Source organism: Mus pahari, chromosome 3 (genome assembly GCF_900095145.1).
Source record: "Mus pahari chromosome 3, PAHARI_EIJ_v1.1, whole genome shotgun sequence".
NCBI lineage: Eukaryota > Metazoa > Chordata > Mammalia > Rodentia > Muridae > Mus > Mus pahari.
Window position 1 is genome coordinate 38,960,891 of NC_034592.1, and position 23,578 is coordinate 38,984,468.

At 42.6% G+C, this 23,578-nt stretch overlaps 1 protein-coding gene across 1 annotated transcript in view; it reads right to left on the reverse strand.

The window, feature by feature from the left end:
- Neb (nebulin) overlaps positions 1–23,578 on the reverse strand; it is a 196,883-nt gene that overhangs the window by 146,640 nt on the left and 26,665 nt on the right. Inside the window, 25 exon segments of the mRNA XM_029536160.1 lie at positions 1,445–1,651; positions 2,543–2,854; positions 4,282–4,389; positions 5,112–5,216; positions 6,304–6,510; positions 6,592–6,903; positions 8,164–8,271; positions 8,352–8,456; positions 9,148–9,246; positions 10,862–10,969; positions 11,828–12,025; positions 14,259–14,372; positions 14,449–14,556; positions 15,119–15,223; positions 17,400–17,498; positions 18,558–18,662; positions 18,754–18,861; positions 18,957–19,058; positions 20,011–20,124; positions 20,201–20,308; positions 21,552–21,656; positions 22,168–22,266; positions 22,720–22,824; positions 22,929–23,036; positions 23,128–23,232. Coding sequence (XP_029392020.1) covers positions 1,445–1,651; positions 2,543–2,854; positions 4,282–4,389; positions 5,112–5,216; positions 6,304–6,510; positions 6,592–6,903; positions 8,164–8,271; positions 8,352–8,456; positions 9,148–9,246; positions 10,862–10,969; positions 11,828–12,025; positions 14,259–14,372; positions 14,449–14,556; positions 15,119–15,223; positions 17,400–17,498; positions 18,558–18,662; positions 18,754–18,861; positions 18,957–19,058; positions 20,011–20,124; positions 20,201–20,308; positions 21,552–21,656; positions 22,168–22,266; positions 22,720–22,824; positions 22,929–23,036; positions 23,128–23,232 — 3,354 coding nt within the window.

Consider the following 23,578-nt stretch of genomic DNA (forward strand, 5'->3'; position numbering starts at 1 on the left):
TGGGGTAGGTATATTTGTATCTTCATTCCACCAATGGGGGTAGTGCATTCTGTGTTTAAAGCAGGGGAAATATGCAGCTCTCTCCTTTTAGAGAAGGCATGTTTCTGCATAAGCATGCAAACTATAAACCATAGCTAAATTTACAATATGCTGCAAATACAACATCCATTCCAGAGAAACTTGTACAGTCGTGAAGGCCGAGTTAGAGAGGTGGTGTGTTCTCAGACTTGGGTGGACAGGAGAGCTCCAGGCAGAAAGGCATCCAGGGCCTCAAGGCTAGAATAGCCCCATGGAGTGGCTCAGGACAACCTGACACTCAGGATTGGAAGTGGCATAGATGGATGGGAGACAGAAACAGAGGTCTCTTTACCCAAAGTTAAGTTCAAGGAGAAATACCCTAGAGGGTTTACACACAAGAAGTTGGGATTTTATTATTGGAGAGCCCAGACAGTGAATCTAAGTCACTGCAGCCATTGACATGACCAATAAGGAACTCTGGTTATTAACAGGTCAAAGACAAGTTCTGCAGAAAGCTGGCTCTTCAGGACACAGGCTTGGCATAGGTACAGGATGAGGGGAGGGCATGGAGGTTACATCCAGAGTAACAAGCACATTAGTTCTGGCTTGAGTATCTCGGTTTATGCTCACGGCATTTATTGCGATGGAGCAGGCAGTACATTTTCCTAGCTAACTCAAACTCAAGGAGCAGTGACACCTTTCTCAGCACCAAAGAGTCTCCAGCACTTATGAGTTCCCAAGTACAGAGCTCTGCAGTGTTGCCTGAGCAGGGATTACCCTGAAGGGATGAAAGCCACAGATGATCTGCAGGTCTGCGGCAAGTCAAGTGTGCCCTCCTTCCCAACATCTGGGGCTAAAACAAATAAGATTGTTGTGTTTTAAAGTTTGCTTCTCTTCCTTGACGTAGGTATTGTAGAGGAACTTCGAAAGCATTGGGCATCGAAATTTGCCTCTGACAGGAGGAAAGGGGACTGGGTCTCTGAAAGTCTGGCAACCAATAGACTGCTGGTCTTTTCCCCAGAGGCCTCATTTTAAAAGCGCCTCACAGAGCAAGTTGTTACACAAGAGGAGTAGGATGTTATGCCATCTCTCTGTGTATCTGGGAGAACTCCTGCTATGCAGAGCAATCAACAGCTTGTGCAACTCAGACTCAATTGAAGATGATAATAGAAACAGCCATCTCCCATGTATAATGTGCAGGTCCTACTTATGAACAACACACGTTGGGAAAATACTGCAGAGTTGGAAAGGCTGTCTGTTTTCCCTGTCTTCAAATTCAACCTGTTACTTCCAAAGTAGCCTGGGCTTTAACCTCTGAAAACAGTTTCTGTGCTATCACGCATGTGCTCTCATGTACTGAATGGAGGAGCAGGGGGCAGTGGCTTGGCTATGGGGTATATTTGTGGACTAACAGGAAACCTCTTACATCACTTAGCTGCTTTGTGTTCTGCTGAGCCAAAACCATGCCCATGGAGTCGGGCACACTTGTGAACTTGATGGTGTCCGGGTGTTGTCGGTACTTCCTCTCATTCAGTGCCTCGCCTGCTTTCTTGGCCTTCTCCACCTCCAGCGAGCCGATGGGGATCCACCCGATGCCCTTGAAGAAACTGTTGTACTCATCTTTGTACACATTCTGCAAATGAGGAAGCTCGTATGAGAAGGTAGCCTGGGAAACAGTGAAGCTTCCGGGACCAGCAATTCTACCCCAAAGAAATGAAAGCAATTATTTCCCCTGAGCTTGCCTGTGTCTGCCATTCAACTTATTACCAGGAACTAGGAATAACCCATAGCAGGTGTGCTGTTAGAGTGCATTAGACAAATGCATAAGGGAACCTAGGTCGTGTATTTCCATGGGTGTGGTGTGGTGAACTTCTTTTTGTATCTTTTGACAATAGTAAAAACTCAGCAAGTTTGAGTTTTCACCTACGCTGTGCATCCAAGTTACTCCTGATCTCAGCTGGTGAGAAATTTTCACTGACAGCTCCATGACCAAGTACTATTTCTTCCCCGGCAGAGGACAAGTCTTAGAGAAATCTGCAGAACGAAATGCCCTGAATGTTAAACAGCTCCCCGTTGGGGCTCACTGTGATTCATGCTGCAAGCAGAGCCTTCTCAGTTCATTTGCTACAACTCATTACATAGATTTACACGGATGACAGTGTGACCTTGAGTTTAAAAGAAGAAGAAAAAAAAAAGTACCGAATACAGAATGAATTCAGTTCTGCATCACACGGCTGTTACCACTGAAACGGGCCCATCTCTGGCTGAGAATCGAAGTACCTCATGCCATTTGGAGAATGTGGCCCTGGCTCCATCCATAACTTAACAGAGACAACATCAATGTTTACAATGTTAAGTATGGGGAGTCAGCGAAATGTACCTTCGAAAGGTTTTGAATGAGTGCTGCTTTTTCTAACGTGTATTTCTCAAGTGTCTTACTACATTTTAAAGCTGAGTAAAGGAGACAGGCATGATCATCCTTTAAGGACACCTGCCTTTGGGTTGTCACGTAGCACATACTTACGTCACTCTGAATTTGATTGGCATTCCTCGTGTGCTCGAGACTCAAGGCATCAGGCAGGTATGTATAATGATGTAATGGTTGTTTGTAGTTGACGTTGGTGGCCACGTCCTGGGCCATCCTTGCAGCAGTGATGCTAACCATGTCCCCAGGGGTGTGGTAACTGGTCTTGGTATTCTCATAGTTTTTCTTGTATTCTCGGTCTGACTGCAGCTTCGCCACATTCATATAATGGACCAACTTGGGGTCGTCCTGGAGGCTTCTGAAACCAACGTGCTTTCCCTTTGCCTTCTCATAAGCTTCTTTGTATTTATACTGTGGAGATAAAACTTGCTTAGTCAAGTCCTGGGACTGGGAACATTAGGAACAGCAATTGTTTTCCACATACAGAAGGAAACAGGATACGAGACACATATAACACGTCTCCTAGAAAATGCATAGCAAAACTCCTTTAAGCTTCTTGGGGATGTGGTGTTTTCTAACCCAGTGTGCAATTTCTGGTCATGGATGTGAATATCAGTCATGGAGTAGTTAGGCCTTTGCCCGATTCCTCTATCAGAGCTACTCCCTCTGCAAACTCAGAACTGAAGGAACTGCAAATGAATGAAGGAACTCCAGCAAAACCAGGAACTGCTATGGGCTTTCCCGTCAATAAAAACCCAAGCCAAAGCAAATCTGTTCAAGGACTTCCACTGCTGGGACCATCATTAAAGATGCAGATTGAGGTACCCGCAATAGTATTCAAGAGAATCCAAATCTGTCCAAACCCAGCAGACACTGAGCACTGGCAGAGGAATTCATAAGCAAGGACTTAGCAGGTCAAAGGTTACCAAGAAATCACTAGATATGTGAGAGAACGCACTGTAAATCTGCTAGGCTGGAAGGGGGAGAGAGTCATACTTAGACTTTCATTTTCCAATTAAATCGAGAGTGTATTTCAGAGTGATGGGTGCAGTGTACAAAGCTTTGAGGAAGACATTTTCAGTCCATGCCTGCAAGGAAAGCTATAGTGTCTTTATACCCCTTTCTCCTATGTAGGCTACACACGGCTGGGCTCTTTTCTCTTCTTTTCTCTTCCCTTCTTTTTCCTTCCCTTCCCTTCCCTTCCCTTCCCTTCCCTTCCCTTCCCTTCCCTTCCCTTCCCTTCTCTTTTCTTTTTTTAAGTCAAGATTATAACCCTGGAAGACATGAATGTCTACGAATATGTTTTTAAAGATGAGACTCTCTCTGTATATAAATATTCATATATATATACATATATATGTGTATATATAATCATAGATGAAATTATATCAATTGACTGGAATAATTACAATTATATCCTAAAAGGGGGAGAAGTCCCACTTGGCTTATGAAATATCTGCAGATATGTAACATTCTCCATTCTATTTAATGCACTGGCAGTGCAGGCAGTCATCTGAATTTAACATGTTACTGTCATTCACTTCATGTTCTCACTGAAAATAAATGCAAGCTGTCAGGGAAAGGTGTCAGTGGAGGTAATTTTGGCCATGAGTCAGGGGAGAAAGCTACTGTCAGACTTAGGACATTGCTACTGAGTTCAGTTATCTGGAAAAAAAAAATCACAACAATGTTGAAAAGGTGGCAGGTCTTCAAAATAATAGCTTGTGGAGAGGTTGTCATTAATTGTATATACCCAAGCAAGCGTGTGTCTGAGAATTTTCTAAAAAAAAAAAAAAAAAAAAAGCAGCCGCTCTAATTTCGCCTAAAACTTTACTCACATCACTGGCAATGTTTCTTGATGACTTGGCCGCAGTGATCGGAATGGCATCAGCCAAGACATTGTTGCCTTTGGCTATTAAGTCATGCCAGTCCCGCTTGTAGCAGACCTAGGGTAGAAAGCAAAAGGGGGTCAGTGCATTCTTTACCAATCACCCCCAGGAGTCCCCCGAGCACTGGGATTCTTCAGTTCTCTCAGGTGTGTGAGCTAAGGGATTAGATGCCCTAATCGCATGTACTCTTCTCAGAGACCACGTCAGCCAAGGGTCACACTTTGTATGTAGCACAACATCGCTGGTCTCTGCACCAAATATTCACCCAGATCTGGCCTTGGTACGCACAGAAAAAGGATACTGAAAATCCAGAGTGGATGAAGGAGGGAACAGTAAAGGCTGTGGGAACTCTGGTACGAGATGGCTAATGAGAGAAAATGAAGCCGTCCTGTCACTGGAAGGATGGCCAAGAGGAGATTTGCAGGCCAGCTTTACACATTCTAAGGCTATTGTAAAAAACGAATAAGGGCCTCATTTATTTTCATTTTCTCCGAGAGGATTCTAGCTCCTCCCCCATGTGCCACCTGGAAAGCTACGCAGAAGCAACGGGGGAAGGTGCAACAGACTCCGTGTAAAGGAAGAGTGCTCCACCCCACCAAGGGGTCCTTCCTCGCCAAGAGCCCCCTCAAGACTCAAGAGTCACCATTCTGTGAGTGCTCTGCTGGGGCCCAAGGGTGGGAAGCCGGCTTCCATAATTATCGAGAGGCTTTCCTACTCTAAAGCTCTGTTTTCTTGTCCCGTCGAGCTTCCCCACTCCATGAAAGATCCTCGATACTCACATCGCTTATGTTATAAGCATTGCACTTGGCCTGGAGGAACTGTGGGAGATCAGGATTCAGGGTGTACTTATGTTTCACGCCTTCTCCTTTAGCTTTGTATAAGATCTGCAAGACACAGACATGAACATGGACCGCCTTCCACACCTCGCTGCAAGGGAACACCGTTGACTACACGCTTAAAGGAGTTGTTCTTAGTAGAACTGCCACCGTTTCCTGTCCCCTTGTTGCTTTCTTTCCTGTGTGGATCTTGCGACGTAGGTGAGGCTGGCCTAAAGCTTCAGACTCTCACGTTCATGTGTGCTACCACATCATGTCTGGAATAATGTGCCTGTCAAATGTATCCAGTAAGGGGAGGTGCAAAGGGGAGGAAGTAGAGGAAGGGAATTGGGAAGTGTAGCTTGGTTCTAAACATCTTATATCCATCAAGTAAATAGAATATTTTCACATGTCTCCAATAAGACAGTCTTTTGATGGCAGTTGAAAAGGAAGATTTTATAAATGATGGTTTTAAAAAGTGAGTGCCTGGGAATAAAAAAAAATATGCCTAAGCTAAATTTAATTTTTTAAATTTATTTAATGATTTAAAATTTATTCAATTTATGTGTATAAGCATCTTGCTTGCATATATGTTTGTGCACCACATGCTCGGTCCCTGCGCAGGACAGAAGGGACTTGAGTGATGGGTAGTTGTGAGCCACCATGTGGGTGCTGGGAACCAAACCAGGTCCACTGCAAGAACAGTCAGTGCCCTTAAACACTGAGCCATCTCTCTAGTCCTCATGGTTTTAACACTGAATATGATTAGCGTTCTAATCATAATTTAATTTATAATTATGCAAATTCTAATTATTTAAATCTAAATCTCTCTATATTTAATATAGGCAATCATATAAATTAATAATATATAAATCTAATATATATAAGATCTAAATTCTAATTTAATATTAAATTAGAAGTGAAAAGACATTGGCATAAGCATAAACATTTCGAGCTGGTACTCACCCCTAAAAGAGCCCCCACTCCCAAAACACACACACTCACACATACACACACACACACACACACACACACACACACACACTCACACACACTCACACATACACTCACATACACACTCACTCACACACATATACACACACTCTCTCTCTCTCTCTCACACACACATACACACACACACACACACTGTACTCACGTCACTGGCTTGCTGGGTGTTCTGCTTTGCCTGCACCATCACCGGGGAGTCCACGATGCTGGTGAACTTGAGTGTGTCTGGATGTTGCCTGTATTTCTTTTCACTCAGGGCATCCCCTGCCTTTTTAACTTTCTCTTGGTCAAGGCTGCCAATCGGAATCCAGCCAATGCCCTTCATCCAGGTGTTATAATCTTCCTTGTAGGCATTCTATAGTGGGAGGGAAGAGGAGTGAGACCCAGGTGCATTCTGGGTATTGAGGGCTGGTCCCCTGGGAAACACAGCACTTACATCGCTCTGTATGTGCATCATGTTCTTGGACAGCTCCAGGTCCATGGCATCTGGCAGGTAGGTGTAGTGGTGGAGGGAGTGCTTGTAGTTGGTATTGCTGATCACATCCTGTGCCTTCTTAGCCGCCACGACATCGAACATGTCGTGAGGTGTGTTGTATTTGGTCTTTGTCTTTTCGTAGTCTTTCTTATACTCCCTGTCTGACTGTATCTTGGCCACGTTCATGTAATGAACCAGTTTAGGATCATCTTGGAGACTTTGGAATCCGACCATTTTCCCTTTGGCCTTTTCATAATCTTTCTTATAGTGAATCTATTGGGAACAAAGGTGGGCATATTTTAAGATGTAGCTTTGAAGGTTGTATGGAACGGTGAGATCATAATTTGAATATTCTGAGCTTCCAAGAATATTCCCCTAACAAGAGGGTTGGTTCCAATTCCCCATCCCATACAGACACCAAACCTAATCCATATGCTAGTCTCTTATATGCCTATATGCATACAACCTATGCACATTCTCTCATCTATACTTTACCTCTAGATTATTTATAACATCTAGCAAATTCTAAATGTGATATAAATGACTTGTAAATAATGATAAGGAAAAAAATCTGTATGTGTTTAGTACAGATATAATTTTAAAGGTTTTTGTTTCCATCCATAGTAGAATTTCTTATCTGAGGGTATGAAATTTGAGGATATGAAAGACCAACTTCCTACATAGTATGCTAAAATAAAACATCATTTAGAAGCCACTTGGATGTCTATAGCTACTTTTGTCCACCCAAAGGCGGTTGGGATGCCGATGCTACCAGAATTGCCATCAGTGACAAACTGTTTCTTCCTCCATAGACACTGGTAAAAATCACGAAACGAAGCATTTCACATTCTTTACCAATTACTCTCTGCTGCCAGTACCCTGGAATAGCTAAGGATTTGACATCTGAAGACTCAACAGAATAGAGATTTTCTGAGTCCTTGATTATTGAAAAGGAAACTCAGAGCCAGTCATGCTGAGTGCAGTTGGGCTTTGCATCATAAACAGAGGGGGCTTGGGAATTCTTGGAGAGACCTGCAGAGGATCTTGGAAAACCCAGAGCAGATACAAGAGAATTCTGTGAGATTTGGGGCATGGGGTGGCTGGAGGAGCCACCCAAGAGAAAGGAGCTCAGAGAGAAATTTCAGGTGGGAGGACTTTTCAGAACAAGGACATTAAGATTTTGTTGTTTTGTTTTTGTATTATATTATCAGAAGTCATACATGGATTTCCTAGGGAAATAGACATAATGCATGAAAGGGAGGAAAGGGGAAGGGAAGAGAAATATCATATAAATTAATAAAAATTAGTGATAAAATTATTCCATCTAGAGGCTATTACAACTTGAATTTCTTCTTGGCTTCAAAGTAAAGTGAATTTATGCAGAAATCTTCAGTGATTTTAAGTCTTGATGGCAACTCATGGGTAGATGGTTATGCTAATCCTGCCTCCAAGAATACTAAGGTCTGTTTAGGGTACTTTTCAGATTAGTTTCCAGCCATACTTGGACACGCATGTGACCACAGCTGGACTTACATCACTCGCAGCCTGTCGGGCAGCTTTGGCGGCTTTGATGGGGATGGCATCGATTCTCAGGTCATATCCCTTCTTGCTTAAGTCTTTCAAGTCAGCCTTGTACAAATTCTGAAAGAGAAATCCCCCTTGAATAGGACTGCAGGGCCACATTGGTAAAGGCTGGGCATGCAGGACAGTGATGTACACACCTCGCTGATGTTGTAGGCGTTCACCTTAGCCTGAATGAACTGCGGCAGGTCTGCTGGCAGGTTGTACTTGTGCAGAATTTCCTCCCCCTTGGCTTTGTAAGCAATCTAGGAGAGAAACCAGGCATAAACGAAGTATGAAGACATTGGAGAATAAGTCCAAGGTGTATTTCACTATGTGAAGAAAGACATTCTCTGTTACTGTCTCTATCGTCATCTGCAAAAACATATGTATATTCTAGGGCACCCATGCAGTGCCACCGAGTTCTTTCTCACTGCATAGTCACTGTTGGACAAGATCTCTGAGCACAGACTGGACGTCTCTGCCTCTAGGTAGGGGTGCCTGGAGGACCTCAACCTAGAGACATGGCCTGGTGGAAATGTGAATCTGCAGGCACTTCCCTGAGCCGGAGCTGACTAGCAGGGCAGACCATAACAATAATCTGTTTTAGACTTCAAGGGAGGCTAAAGGGATTTACAGGTGGTTAAGATACAATCTCCATGTGACATAGCATTTATTCTTTGTCTCTATAGAGCTACCTCATAAGTGTCATTAAAAGAAACCTCTCTCACTTTTCCCTTAGACAGCCTTCTCTTGGTGATGACTGCATAGCGAACAGTATATGCAATACTCTAAAGCTATGATAAGGTGTGCGGCATCATCGGACAGCAGGAATTTACAGCTGCCCAGAGGAGGCTCTCCACATGGTAGAATAACTACAGGTGACCTGTGAGTTCGAGTGAAGGTACCTTTATGTTAGTAAACAGCTACTAAAGCACACACACAGTAGACACTTACGTCGCTCCTCTGGGCCTGGTTAATTTTAGACTGCACTGTAATGGGAGCATCTTCAATTGAGGTAAACTTGAGCGTATCTGGATGTTGGCGGTATTTTTTCTGTTTGGAGAATCAAAAAGAAAGATTAACGATTACTTTTCACTCCAGGCTAATGTTGAAATCCTCAAGGTTTCTTTTGGAAAGACACAGGGATAATTGTAAAATTATCAGTTTTATAATACTGGAGTCCTGATCACCTTGGGTATGGGAAGAATACAGAACTGAGTGTTTTAAAATTGGTGTCATTGTGGGCTGTCTGTGTGGCACAGCTCTCTGGATACGTGCTTGCATTCCTAAGTTCCTCAATTATGGCATAAAAGAAGGGCTTTCTGTTACGCTGAGTCCAGAAGCACCAGAGAGGTCTCTGAAGGGTTATCAGAAGACCAAACAAAACAGGATCTAAATCTAACACAGGGGTGGCTTCAAGCTCAGTGAATATCCAAGGATGGTCTTGTTGCTGCCTCCTGAAGACATTACATGACCCTAAGCACCTCATCAGTACCTGAAAGTAAAGACATTTCCCAGCTGAGGGAGAAATAGCTAACGTAGAGAAATAGCTAATGATCACTGAGGCAGAAAAATGTTTACTTTGCAGCCTTAGTGTGGCTTCTCATATTCGCACCAATGATGTGCTTAAGAAGATAGAGGGTCTTTGGGGAGGTCACTCAGCTGGGGAACTGACACCTTGTCACTAATTCATGCCTGTCTCCTCTACTGATTTGCCCCATAATCAACCTTGGGGCATACTGAGCACCCTACTTTTATGTATACTTAACACTGCTTTGTCAAATCCAAACTTCTGGAATTTACCAACCTAGGAAGATAATTTTTAAGAGATCCTTAAGAAGGTCTTCACTTAACTTATCAAAGGCACACAGTAACTAGAACGCTTCCATCTTGACCATGGTAGAGAAGATTCACTCTGCACCACTGTCCCTTAGACCCTTCCTTTTCCTCAGAGATGGAGTCATGTGACCACAGCATGCTTCCAGTTGTTGATGGAGAAGGAACAGGTAATATGGCCATATTGACAGTCTCAGGACGACCACTACCCTTTCCCTAAGGCTGAGTGTCAATCTGTAAGCTAATATAGAATCATCAAGACTATAATTGAGGCCATGATTCTTTTGTTTGTTTGCTAATTTTTTATTAAGTTATTTTATTTATTTACATTCCAAATGTTGTCCCCCTTTCTGATTCCCCTTTCTAGGGTTCTCCAACCCCTCCCCTTTGCCTCTGAGAGAATACTTGTTAGGGTTTGTGCCTGGAATCCCCATTCTCAAAGGCCGAGGTACGATTATCACCATATGTTCAATGCCAGCCAGGGTGATATAATGAATTCCAGGCCAGTCTAGGTTACAAAGTGAGACTGTGTTTTAAAATAAACAGAAACAAAAGTAGATAAAAATAATCCTAGCGGGAGTGAGTACACAAACACATGAATTATGTTTAAAGCAGGTAAACTTGACGTCATGCCAAGTTATTCAACTATATTTGAATGCTTTAGATGAATAGTTTGGATACTGTAAAGGTGTATAAATATCTTTCTGAATGATTTGTGCTTTTAAAAAACTTTTCAGTATCAATGACCATAAAATGAAGGAGGAAAAAAAAATGCTTCTTATGACTTAGCATTGTATGAGGACCCGGTGCTCTAGCACAGCAGTGGCCATACCTCATTAAGAATTTCCGAGGCTCGCTTTGCCTTTTCCATCTCCAGGGAGCCAAAGGGCACCCAACCACAGCCCTTCATCCAGCTGTTGTAGTCAGCTTTGTACTCCACCTGCAACAGAGAGGGGTTACAATTTCTCCACCGGCATTATTACACCGCGGGCTTTTTATGCAGTGTTTTAAATATTCTCGAGTAGGAGTGTTGTTCCACACATGCACATTTCTACGGTGAATTGGATTGCTGATTTCTAATTGCCATGTCCTCCGTCTCCCCCTTAGCTTTAGCTGAAAGGGCATTCGGTTATGCATGGTCATAGAAACACAATTCACAATAGCTAAAAGGTCAGAACAATCCAAACACTCACCAACAGACGAATGGATACACAAGATAGGTCATATATTTATAAAGGAAAACTGCTCAACTTCAAAAAGGAAGGCAACTCTGACAAAAGCTATGACAAGTCTAAACCTTGAGGCACTATGCTAAGTTAAAAAAAAAAAGCAACAACTGTAGTCTCCAAAGACAAATACTGTATGATTCCACACATGTGAGGTATCTGCAATAGCGGAACTTACAGCAACCGGTGGTTCCTTGAGAACCAGAAGAGGAGAGAACAGCGTATCTATCTGAAAGTACTTCTCCTTCTGAGCCATCTTGCTGGCCCTTGGCATCCATTTAAATACTCAAAACAATTTTGGTTTTACTTCAGATTAACAACTGAGGCCTCTTAGTTCAGCAAGTTTGCTAACTTTCCCAGAAGGAAATAGTAACAAAGCCCATGTCTGACACATGTGTACTATCCATCTTGAGGACATACATTCCTAAGAACCACGGGGACCATTTCCCAATATCTTCATGTTTCCTCACAGACGAGGCAGATGCTTCAAGGAGGTACCAAGGACAAGGCTCATACCAGACCCTTCCCTGTCTCACCTTTCAAAGAGGGGAAGGGAAGGGTTCGCTACTCACATCACTCTGCAATGCGTAAGCCTTCTTGGCCAGGTCCACATTGATGCTGTCAGGCGGGTAGCTATAGTTGTGCAAAACGTGTTTATAGTCCACGTCGCTGGCAATCGCCTGAGATTTCTTAGCTTGGGTGACTTGGATCATGTCAAGAGGGGCCGTGTAGATCGTTTTTGACTTTTCATAGTCCTTTCGATATTCACGCTGTAAGAAGAAGCCTGTTTAGTTCCGCTCATCCTTAATGAATTCTCAGGAAAGCAAAGCATGACTGCTGCAAACATTTGAGTAATTATTTTGCCCCAAATTTGTTCCTATGTCTTAAATCATCAAATTCCTGGAGAAAATGATATGTAGACAGACCTTCCCAATTTTACTTTACGTTTATATTTTGGTTTTTGAGACAGGGTCTATGAAGCCCAAGTGGGACTCAAACTCTGGCAACCCTCCTGCCTTAGTCTCCTGAGTGCTGGGGATTATAATCATGAGCTACCATACCAGGTTTTCTGTCAGAGAACAGCTGTCAGTAAGTTTAGAGACCTCGTTCTGCCTTCTTATATTTTGTGGGTTGTTATTCTCAGGGAATGCGTTTATCCGTTATAAAATCCAAGTGCTAGCTGGTGGACAGAAAGCTCGAAACTTACTGTGGCATGCAAGCACGTGTTTAAAGCCTGCCCCATTGGAAAGGAACTAATGAGGAGGTGTGCGGTGGCAGTTATGGGGAAGTGACTAGCTGAATTGTTTTGACACTTGTGTTTATGTTCCCAGCAGCTGTCACATATCAGCACCTATAAAGCGCTGTCAAAACACACCACAAAAAAATACTTGCACATTCAGGTTCACTGTTGCACTCTTCACAATAGCCGGGAAATGCAACTGACATTGCTGTCCTTCAGTAGTCAACTGGATACACGGAATGTGGTTCATCCACAAAATGGAATTTTACATAGCCATAAATAAAAATGAAATTAGGACATTTGAAGGAAAATGGATGCAAGGGGAAGTCACTATGTTAAGTGAAAAAGGCAGCCTCAGAAAGACAAACTCCACGCTTTGCCGTGTGTGTGTGTGTGTGTGTGTGTGTGTGTGTGTGTGTGTGTGTGTGTGTGTTTATATGGTGTAGGTTTCTAGGTTACAAACTACAAAGGGCTGGGTGAGAAAGAGATAAAGCCCCTAAAGTGGATGGGAAACAGAGAGGAAAATGGAATACATAGGACAAGAAGGCAGAGGGGTTAACTAACAAGAAGGGAGCAAGTCAGAGGGAGTGGGGGACTGGGAGGGAAGGCAGTGCAAGGTGACTTAAGGAGAATGAAGTCTAATGTCACAGGTCACATGTGTGAAGACACTGTGTGCTATCCTAAACGAAATCCATTAAAATGTTGTCAAGGATGCAAGTGGCTTTAAGAGGAAGCTTCCTTGCTAGACATAGCTCAGCACTGGCCTGGGCATTGGGTGAGACCAACTCATTGATAATGTCTTTCACTTGCCAAAGGCAATCGATTGATAAGAATGTATCTGTTTATTTTATGCCTACTGGTCTAATGTTTTCAAGGACACTGTGAAAGCAAACCAACAAAACCAAAGCAAGCTAGAGCTGTCTGTGCCACCGCTGTGGAGTCAGTTGTAGCTTCGGAACCTGAGAAGGCATAAGGAATGGTGGGCAGGCAGAGCATGCGCATGAACACTATGCAATGCTTTAAACAGTGATTTAAAAAGCACACACAGATCAATGTGTGTGCACATGGCTAAAACAAGCAAACGATACCTACAACTCCCTTACCATGGAGATGCGTGTTTGTAAGCTCCGCAGAACATTGTAGCCACTTTTAAAACCTCTTCTAAGCAGTATGTACCTTAGTTGGAAATAGATCTCTTTTTTTTTGCCTCTATAGTAAAAATTATAACTAGAAAAGGACAAGTGACCCATGTATTACCGTTAGGCAATCTATGAGTCCCCGAAATTCAGGAAATATGAATGATGAAGAAAATGGTCTACAAAGGTTATTTATATTTTTTAAAATCATGTTTTTAAAAAGACCTATTATCAATGAAATGTTTTTCTTAGATAGAAGTCACGATCAGTTATTAAAATGAAAAGAAAACATTGACAGCCATACTTGATGTTATATCGGAACTTCATTAGATTTTTCTAAAGATAGTTTTAAAATCAATTTAAAAAGCTATTTCTAAATTAGATTAAAACATTTAGTGATCTTTTCTAGGAGGTTTTTGAGGAAAAAAACAGATGCAGAGTCTTCAAAGTGGATTGGGTGTCAATTCCGTCGGTAATTTCTTTCCTCAAATGTGAGGCACGTTAAGAACCGGGGTACACTCTACCTCCAAAACTCTCAGCAAGTGCGTAAGAATCCTCCAACTGAAACCTTGCTAATCCCTGGCATGTGGCCAGTTAAGCCATCTTTAAAGTGGGGCAGACACTCACGTCACTCTGGTTCTTGGCGGTCTTCAGGGAGTGCAGCATCTTGGGGTCGTCATTGATGCTGAGGGCACCGATCATCTTGCCTTTGCTCTTCTCATAGTCCTTCTTGTACATCACCTGCAAGGACACCACACGTGCTAACTGCTCAGCAGGGGCATCCCAGGCCAGCAGCCCAGCCCAGGGCTCCACTCACATCACTGGCATTCTTGCTGTTGGCTTTGGCTGCCAGCAGTGGGATGGCATCCACCTTAATGTCGAACTTCTTAGCTTTGCTCTTCTCCCAGTCGTGTTTGTAGACATTCTGGGAAAGGTTCACAAAAGAAATCAGATTTTTTTTTTTTTTAAAAAAAAAAGACTGGTTAATCCAGTGATTGTTAAAAAAAAAAATTGAAAGCTTGTATCTGTAAACTTATTCCATCATGAGTAATTTATTAACCAAACAGTAGTATAACTATTGATTGTTTTATTACATAATTTCTTCTTCTACTTCGCTAGAAGTATAAACAGCATACTCTGCCTTAATAGTTTAAAAACCTTCAAAAGACTCTTAAGTATATCACAAATAATTACATTATAGACAGCAACCTATAAAAGGTAAAATGAGATATTTACATGGGAGACATCTCAATAACTCTAGAGTTTATCATAGGAATAAATGAGAAAATTCTTCTGATAATAACAGAGGTCCTGGAAATGATATCTGCTAATGAAGTAGGTCCCCAGAGTACATGAGACTTAGAACCCTCACTTCCGCTCATAACTGGCCCCAGAGCTAACTGCGTTGAGTCTAGCACTATGTCTTCAGGCAGCTGCACACTTTCTTTCTTCCCACACATGAGGCAAGCGTCTGGCCTCTTACTTACATCACTCAGGTTATAAGCATTGACTCTGTGCTGGATGAATTCCGGTGCATCTGCTGGCACGCTGCACTTGAACTTCTCACCTTCATGCTTTGCTTTGTAATTCAGCTGAAGGGGTATGGGGGCAGGGAGGGAAAATATATGTTACTGTGGCCTGACTGTGTGCCCCAATTTCACTTAATTCCTTAAAATCACCATTGGTGGTACTCAACAGGACCCACCTGTCAGCGGTGATAGGCTCACAAGAACTCTGCCCTCATGGTCTGCTTGGCCAACAGAAATGGCCTCAAAATAAAAATGAGCTCTGAGGAGGGCTTGATCTCTGGCCCCCTAAGCAAAGCCGGTGCAATGCAACGATTCAACAAGAAACCTAGAACTGGAACCAAGCCCTTAGACTTCCTAACCTTTGGAACTATGAGTTAAGTGACCTCTATTCTTTTTGAGGGGCTAAGAGACAGTTTTAGATATAGTGTCTTACTTACCAGGTAGCCCAAGTTGTCCTCAAACTCAAGATCCCCCTGCTTCAGCCTCCTAGTGCTCGGGTTTCAGTCAAGGGCAGTTATATCTGGTAAACTTCTATTCTGTATAAATTACTCAGCCAGGGGTAGTTTCTGTTTTTGTTTTCTTTTTGCCCAGCACACAAAATGGACTCAGCAGACATTCAAACAGTTCAAGGTAGGAATTTCCTTGAATTTATGTAAGAAGGTATTGGTGTCTCTTTAAGAAGAAATGCTTCAGGGGAGTTATTTAACCTTGTCAATGTCTCATTCCCTCTCTCAGAAGCATTATGGTACAAGTGGGCCTCACTTGGGCATTTCTGCTGCTACACTATAGACACAGTTAACACACACCTCACCGGCATCGCAAGACTGGGTCTGGAGGGCGTGAAAACCCAAAGTTATAAAGCTCTATCGTCAGAGGAGTAAGGAAGCCAGGAATAATTCCCAGTAACATCTTAAGGCAGCTATAAAGTCCGGTCCACGCTGTCCCCTCTTTAGACTCTCCTCAGCTCTCTGTCTACAGTGCCCTGCCAGGCATTCCTTCAACTCCTCCCGTGCCCCCTCACTCCTTCTCGAATCCCTGGCCTCCTCTTCTTCAACTCTTCCTTTTACATACACACATGCACTTACGCACACATGCATAAATAGATGAACACAACCTGTTGAACCCATTCAGTGTTCCATGTGTACATGGTTATTTCAGGACTGACCGCTGGATAACTAGCTAAGGGGGTCCTCCCTGCAGGAAGACCCTCTCTCTCACTCTCGGCATCCTTTAGTTGCCTGTGGTTCTTTGTCTAGGGGTGGCACTCCACATTAGCACATCTGTTGGTGTCAATGTTCAGGTCTGGTTGAGCTAGCCCTATTGTTGAGGTATCAAGAGGGGAGCTTGCCTGCCGTTCCCAAGAGACCAAACTTACAGCAGATTTATTTTATGGTCCTCTGGCTCCTAACATATTTCCACCCACCTCTTCCTTGATGTTTCCTGAGCCTTGGGTGCAGGAATTGTGATATATATATATATATATATATATATATATATATANTATATATATATATATATATATATATATATATATATATATATATATATCTTTTGAATTTTAAAATGCTTTAAATTGCATTTTAAGTTTTTGGTTTTATGTGTGTGTGTGTGTGTGTGTGTGTGTGTGTGTGTGCACATGCGCGCATGCACAGATGTGCAGTGGCAAGTGTGGAGGTCAGAGGACAATTCTGGGAAGTCAATTCTCTGCTTCCACCACATGGAAGGAGATGGGGGATAAGGCTCAGGCATTCAGACTTAGTGGCAAGCATCTTTCCCCACTGAGCCATCTAGGCAGCCCCCATATTTTAACTCTCATTTGTTTCCAGATTGCTGCCTGGAGTATCGCTTTGTTGTAAGCATGCCTTCTCTTTCTTTAAAGTCTTTGACTTCGTCAGAACAGGAATGCTCTACTTTTTCCCCATTAAATAGATGTTCCTTGGTTGCTACTGTTCTATTAAGTGTCGCAAAGGTCTAGCATTCATGGGACACATTTTAATTAGTAAGGCAATCCTATGAAAAAAAAATCAATGCGTTATTTAAAAATATCAGTTACTTCATTGCTGTCTAACAATCTACAGGAGGGGGCTATCGTTCAAGCTAGCAGCTACCTTTGCACCGTATTAATCAAAATCTGAAACATGGCATTAAGGGCATGGCCGATGGATGACACTTGAAGACACTGAGATTTTCAGTAAGCCACACCCGGGTCACCCCCTTGCACAGAAGTCAGGATACTTACATCGCTGAGCTGTTTGGTGTTGAGCTGAGCTTGCAATAGCACGGGAGTGTCGGTGACTGCTGTGAACCTGGTCTTATCAGGGTGCACTTTGTAGGTGTGCTGGAAGAGAAGAGAGCCTCTGCTGACATTCCACACCGAACTTTTCGATTCCTGTTCATACCACACCAATGCCGGAGAACTTTACATCCAAAACTTTGCTTTCCTTAGTCCTGAAGAATGGATCCAAATGCTACTTCCTTCTGCTTTCTACTCCTCTTTCTCTCCTTTCATCTCCCTTCCCCAGTGTTCTATTGTAGATGTATAGCTTTTATTTTAAACGAAAGCAGACTTATATTATTTCCTTCCATTTCTCCCACCTGTCTCTACTCCTTCTTCCTCTCCCCCTTCCTGACTTTTCTACACTTGATAATAGCCAAAGGCCAAGAAATCATTGAAGTTTCTGCTTCATCTAAGTTGCTCAGTTAATATTTCCAGTGCCTACACAGCTCTGTGATGGGCTGTATGTTGAGTTATAAGTTCTGCCTATTCCATCCTCCATCATCTTTATACTAGCCTGCTCTTCCCTTGAATATCCCGGTCATGTCTCTTCTCCATTCCTCTTTTTCCTAAGAGAATTCTTTCTGCTTCTTTTCCCCTGATCTTGGCATAGCAGAACAGTCCTGCCTCAGATCACTCTGGACCTCCAGTCTCTACACATCACCCTGGTCTAACTCTGAGCGCCCCCCCTTATATTGGATTGTATCTCCCTTGCTCTTGAGTGCTTTGTTCACTGCCTGTCTCTTCCATTCCAGTTGAACTTCTGGTAGAGCAGATCACCTTGTCCCCTAGTTTCCAGCACCGAGGACAATGTCAGGCTCATGCTATCCTCTGTATCACTTTGTTGAACAATGAACTCCCCGTTTATGACAAATTTGGAGAGTCTCCTTTTGTCCTGAATTTATATCTATACAAACTACTGAAAATAACCTGAAAGAATTTCATAGCCAATAGATATTCTCCTAGAAATTTTTGTTTTTTTAATTTGACTTTAGGGGTTGGATTGGAGAAAAAAAAAAATCCTGACAACTGGGTGACAACATTTAAACTCCTGTTAAATGTACCACTAGATGTCAGAAGCATCCTACACCCAATCTGAAGAACTCAGGGCAGCTGGCTTACATCTTTACACTGGTCCAACTTCTTGATAGCTTCATATTCTTGGGTTATCGTCTGAGGGAAATAGCATTTCCCTTTATCTTCTTCATATTCTGCTTTGTAACTCTTCTGCAAGGGCACAAGAACAAAACCAACTCAGGATGGCCGTTGCTCCCAAACAATGTCACTGCAAGGCTAGAGGAACTGGATTCAAACTTACATCACTGTTTTGAGCAGAAACTTTCATGCAGTGTGTATGGTACGGGTCTTCAAAGCTGCCTACATAGTGTCCCAACATATTCTTTACATATGAATCTTTATATTTAGCCTAATGAAGAAAAACACACATACTTTGAGTTAATAGCGACTTTCCAATGGGCAGGAAAGCCTTCCCACCCAAGAGGTGGCCATGGCTTTTCGAACCTCACTGAAGTTCTTCAGAAGGGTGTCGAGTTGATACTTAGGGGTCTCACAGTAATTCATACTCTTGGCCTTTGTCTTCTCATAGTTTTCTCTGTATAGTCTCTGTCAAAGGAAAAAGGAAGAAAAATATATCTCAAACACTGCCAGTCATCTATGCCATTGTCAGACTGGAACAATGAGATGGAATTATTATGGTTTCTTCCACCCATTTTCCACCATATGGAAAGGATACTCTTAAAGCTCATGTCTTGTATGATATCACCTGCTAATAACAGCAAGTGTTCATATCACCTATCCCAGTATTTCTCAGATTAAAAAAAGATAGCATGTGAATGCATTGAAATAACTGTCCCATTTGTGTGTGCTTGAAGAATGTGGATTGCTTTAAAATTTGAAGTAAAATAAGGTCCAAGGAGGGCCTGAGGACTCAGGCAATCCCACAAAAGCCACCAGCCCAGCACTTGATGCACATACTTCTCATACCCTTGGAAGTTGCTTTTCACCATCAGCCTTACATTCTCTTTATAGCAGCCTCCCACAAATTACAGTTTTTAAGGTTTGGAGTCCTTCAACAGGTGCTCTGCCATATTTTGCTTCATAATCTCTCTTTTATAAAATTCTTAAACTGAAATGTCTTGTTTCTGTGTTTCTGCTTCATCCGGTTTTCTACTCTGCCTCTTAGCTGATCTTCTCACTTCCTGCTTTTGTTTTCTGCACATCTTTGCAAACACCTCAGTTCAGGGCACTGAGTGAATGCACACCCACACTGATACTAGGAGCACTGTGTGTACTAACATTAGGCCACTTCTGAGAAATAAAGAAAACAGCGTCTTATTATTTGTTTCCTCCTTGTGAAACAAAGACATAGAGGAGATTAAAGACACAGTCCTCCAATAGAAGAACATCACCAACAGTGAATCTCTGCTATTGCCTCTCCACATTTAGTTTGCCATGCAAATGTGAGAGTTGAGTATAGGCTGACATGAAACCCAAGGGTATATTAATGAGTGGGGATCCTCACATCAAAATGAAGTGGCTTGTGAAAGTTACTTACATCACTCTGGTTCTTGGCGGTCTTCAGGGAGTGCAGCATCTTGGGGTCGTCATTGATGCTGAGGGCACCGATCATCTTGCCTTTGCTCTTCTCATAGTCCTTCTTGTACATCACCTGCAAGGACACCACACGTGCTAACTGCTCAGCAGGGGCATCCCAGGCCAGCAGCCCAGCCCAGGGCTCCACTCACATCACTGGCATTCTTGCTGTTGGCTTTGGCTGCCAGCAGTGGGATGGCATCCACCTTNATGTCGAACTTCTTAGCTTTGCTCTTCTCCCAGTCGTGTTTGTAGACATTCTGGGAAAGGAATTAGCAAAAGTGAAATGTCTGTCATCACACTTAGAGACCAAGGCTAACTCTTTATTATTATAATTATAATTATTATTATTAATTTATTTTGGCTTTATGAGACAGGGTTTCAGTGTATGGCCTTGGCTGTCCTGGAACTCATTCTATAGACCAACCAGCCTGTCCTTGAACTCAAAAGAGATACAACTGCCTCCCGACCCCCACCCCACCCTGTGCTGTGATTAAAGACATGCACCACCACCACCCAGCTATCACTTTATTCTCTACAGAAGATAAATGCATCCCGTTCATTGTCTAGAAAATTGTGCATGCTTGAGGTAATTCTCCTCAGGCTGGAGCGTCTAAGTTTCTTGTCCTCCATCAGAATATTTCATCAAACGAGCTCATTTTCGGTGATCTCACTAATATCTGAGTTCTGAACTAAACCGCAGTGAGGGGTACACACATTCTGCAGTTAGCCTCCTCTCCGTGGTTTCAGGAATCACCTCCATTTGCCCTCTAAATCCACTCAGAGGCCATCTCAGGAAGCATCCTATTGCCCTCCAAGGCTAGATCACTGCAGTACTTGTTTTGGGAACTGTTGATGAAGTTAAGACACACTCTTCTCCTGAGGGTCATTTAACTTTTCTATAAAATTAAATTTGGAAAATGAAAGCTGGCCACGGATTCATGGCCTTCTGCCCTTTACATCTTCCTTCTGTGCTATCATTAGCATAAGCCTTCTCACAGGTAGAAATAAGTCTAATTTCTGTAAAACAGGGCACTGTAGGCCTGGGGAATAAAAGAAATCATTTCTAAAAAAAAAAAAAAAAAAGATTATATTCTAAGAAAGTTGAATTACAGTATAGGATATATAACAATGCTAACAGATCTAACATTAAGAATTACAATGAAATACACATGCAGGGTTATATTTTAGAAGCTGGTTAGAACATGTTAAGATTATCTACCAACTGAATGGAGCTACTTGCAAGATGACTACACAGAAGCAGTAGGGATTTACAAGGCAAGTTTAAAGTTATTCTGGTAGAAAGGTAGAAACATGCAATTGTTAAGGGTTCTTCCCATCTTTAACAAACATGCAACTATTAAGGGTTCTTCCCATCTTTAACAAACATGCAATTGTTAAGGGTTCTTCCCATCTTTAACATTGAAGCCGTCATTGGATTACAATGAAGCAACTCAAAACCACAGGCACAGCTGTCTGTGGCGCAGTAGGTGAGGGACTTACATCACTTAGGTTATAGGCGTTCACTCTGTGCTGGATAAAGGCAGGAGCATCCGGAGGTATGTGACACTTGAATTTCTCACTTTCGTGTTTGGCTTTGTAATTTAGCTAAAGAGGGAGAAGCAGGGTGTGGGCAGAGAAAGGACCATTACGATCAGAAGAAAAAGATTTACTGAATATAAAACCTTCTTCAGACATGTTGGAAAATAGCTGCCCAAGATCACAAGAGCCAGAGCTTAGGAGGACTGCACTGTTGACTCTGCGTACTGGACTCGCGCCATATCACCACGTCCACCACCATGGTAGGTGACAGAATGAGGTGGCTATTCATTTACATTCCTCTCCATGCCTCTCACAATTGGCCCTTTAACAGAAGCGCCATCCTGGTCTCCTCTTCATTGCTGATCTTGCTTTACTGGAGATCCCCTCATACATGCACCTTGCGCATATCTATATCTATATATCTATATCTATATCTATATCTATCTATCTATGCCATGCTTACTGATGATACTGCAGTTGAAACTGTCATTTCTGGCCATAAATACACTGAGGTCATTTAAAATGAAATGACCTCAACCCCTTGTAACTGGTTCCCTAAATGCTTAGAAGAACTTACATCACTCAGCTGTTTGGAATTGACCTGGGCTTGCACCAGAACAGGAGAGTCTGTAACTTGAGTGAACTTTGTCTTATCTGGGTGGACTTTGTAGGCGTGCTGTGAGGAAACAAAGGGATTTGGTTTAGTGGTGTCTCTGAGGTTCAAGGTGATCTATGAGCTAGGAAAAGAGAACATTTCCTAGTCCCTCCCCCCACAAAATTCTTGTAGTTAATCAAACATCCCTTAGCTTTGGTTTTAGCTGGATTGCAGTTCATTTGACGGATGCTCTTCTGTGAACATGAGGAACAACCCCAACTCTTTGATTCGTGAGAGCTCTTCACAGCAATGAGCTAGAATTAGCTTTTGGGACCCAGGATACCAGCTAGAAAAGAAGTATATCTTCTACAAAATAGATGCTGGTTCTTAGAAGCTCCCCACTTAAGCAAATTTATAAAATGGTCAACATATTAAGTGTCTCTTGGCCTCTATATGGCACAAAGGGCAGCAACATCTGGGTCAATACCCTTAAGATGGGAAAGATCTGATGTGTGGGAGGAGAGATGAACGTACATCTTTACACTGGTCTAGTTTCTTGATTGCTTCATATTCCTGGGTAATGGTCTGGGGGAAGAAGCCTTTGCCTCTGTCCTCTTCATACTCAGCTTTGTAGTTTTTCTATGAAGGGGAAAGCAATCAGATGTAAGGATGCAATCTTTATTTTATGCCTTCAGCCTACAATGTCTTCCTTAGAGCATGAAAACAATAGTCTTAGGACTTACATCACTATTTTGGGCTGTAACTTTCATACAGTGTGTGTGATACGGGTCCTCAAAGCTGCCCACGTAGTGTCCCAAGATATTCTTTAGGTAGGAATCTTTATATTTAGTCTGAAAGACAAAATGTTCTTTATTTATTAGCTTATCAGCAGCTCATTAACTAAGAGTCTTTAAACAGGCCGAGCGACGTATGATCACTCACGTCACTACTGAAGTTCTGTAGCACTGTGTCGAGCTGAAACTTGGGGGTCTCACAGTAATTGATGCTCTTTGCTTTGGTCTTTTCATAGTTTTCCTTGTATAGTTTCTGTCAAAAGAGGGGGAAGGGTGAGCGGTTAAAATAGATCCTGCCACTCCCATGCTGATTATAAACTCATTTTCCAATACCAAACAAAAGAAGAAGAAAAGATACCACCTGTCAACTCTCTTAGAACCTGATAGTCAACACAGGGTGATGCGGTATTATTAGCAATGATTGTAAAACCAGATTTTTTACATTTTCAAAAGCTTAAGAATCCAACATACTACCTTAAGCTGAGCCCCTTGGTGGCAGGGCTGTGTCTCTGAGCTGGCCTCCCTCCCCTCTCACCTTCCCTCCCCTCCCCTTTCTCCTCCTCCTCCTCCTCCTCCTCCTCCTCCTCCTCCTCCTCCTC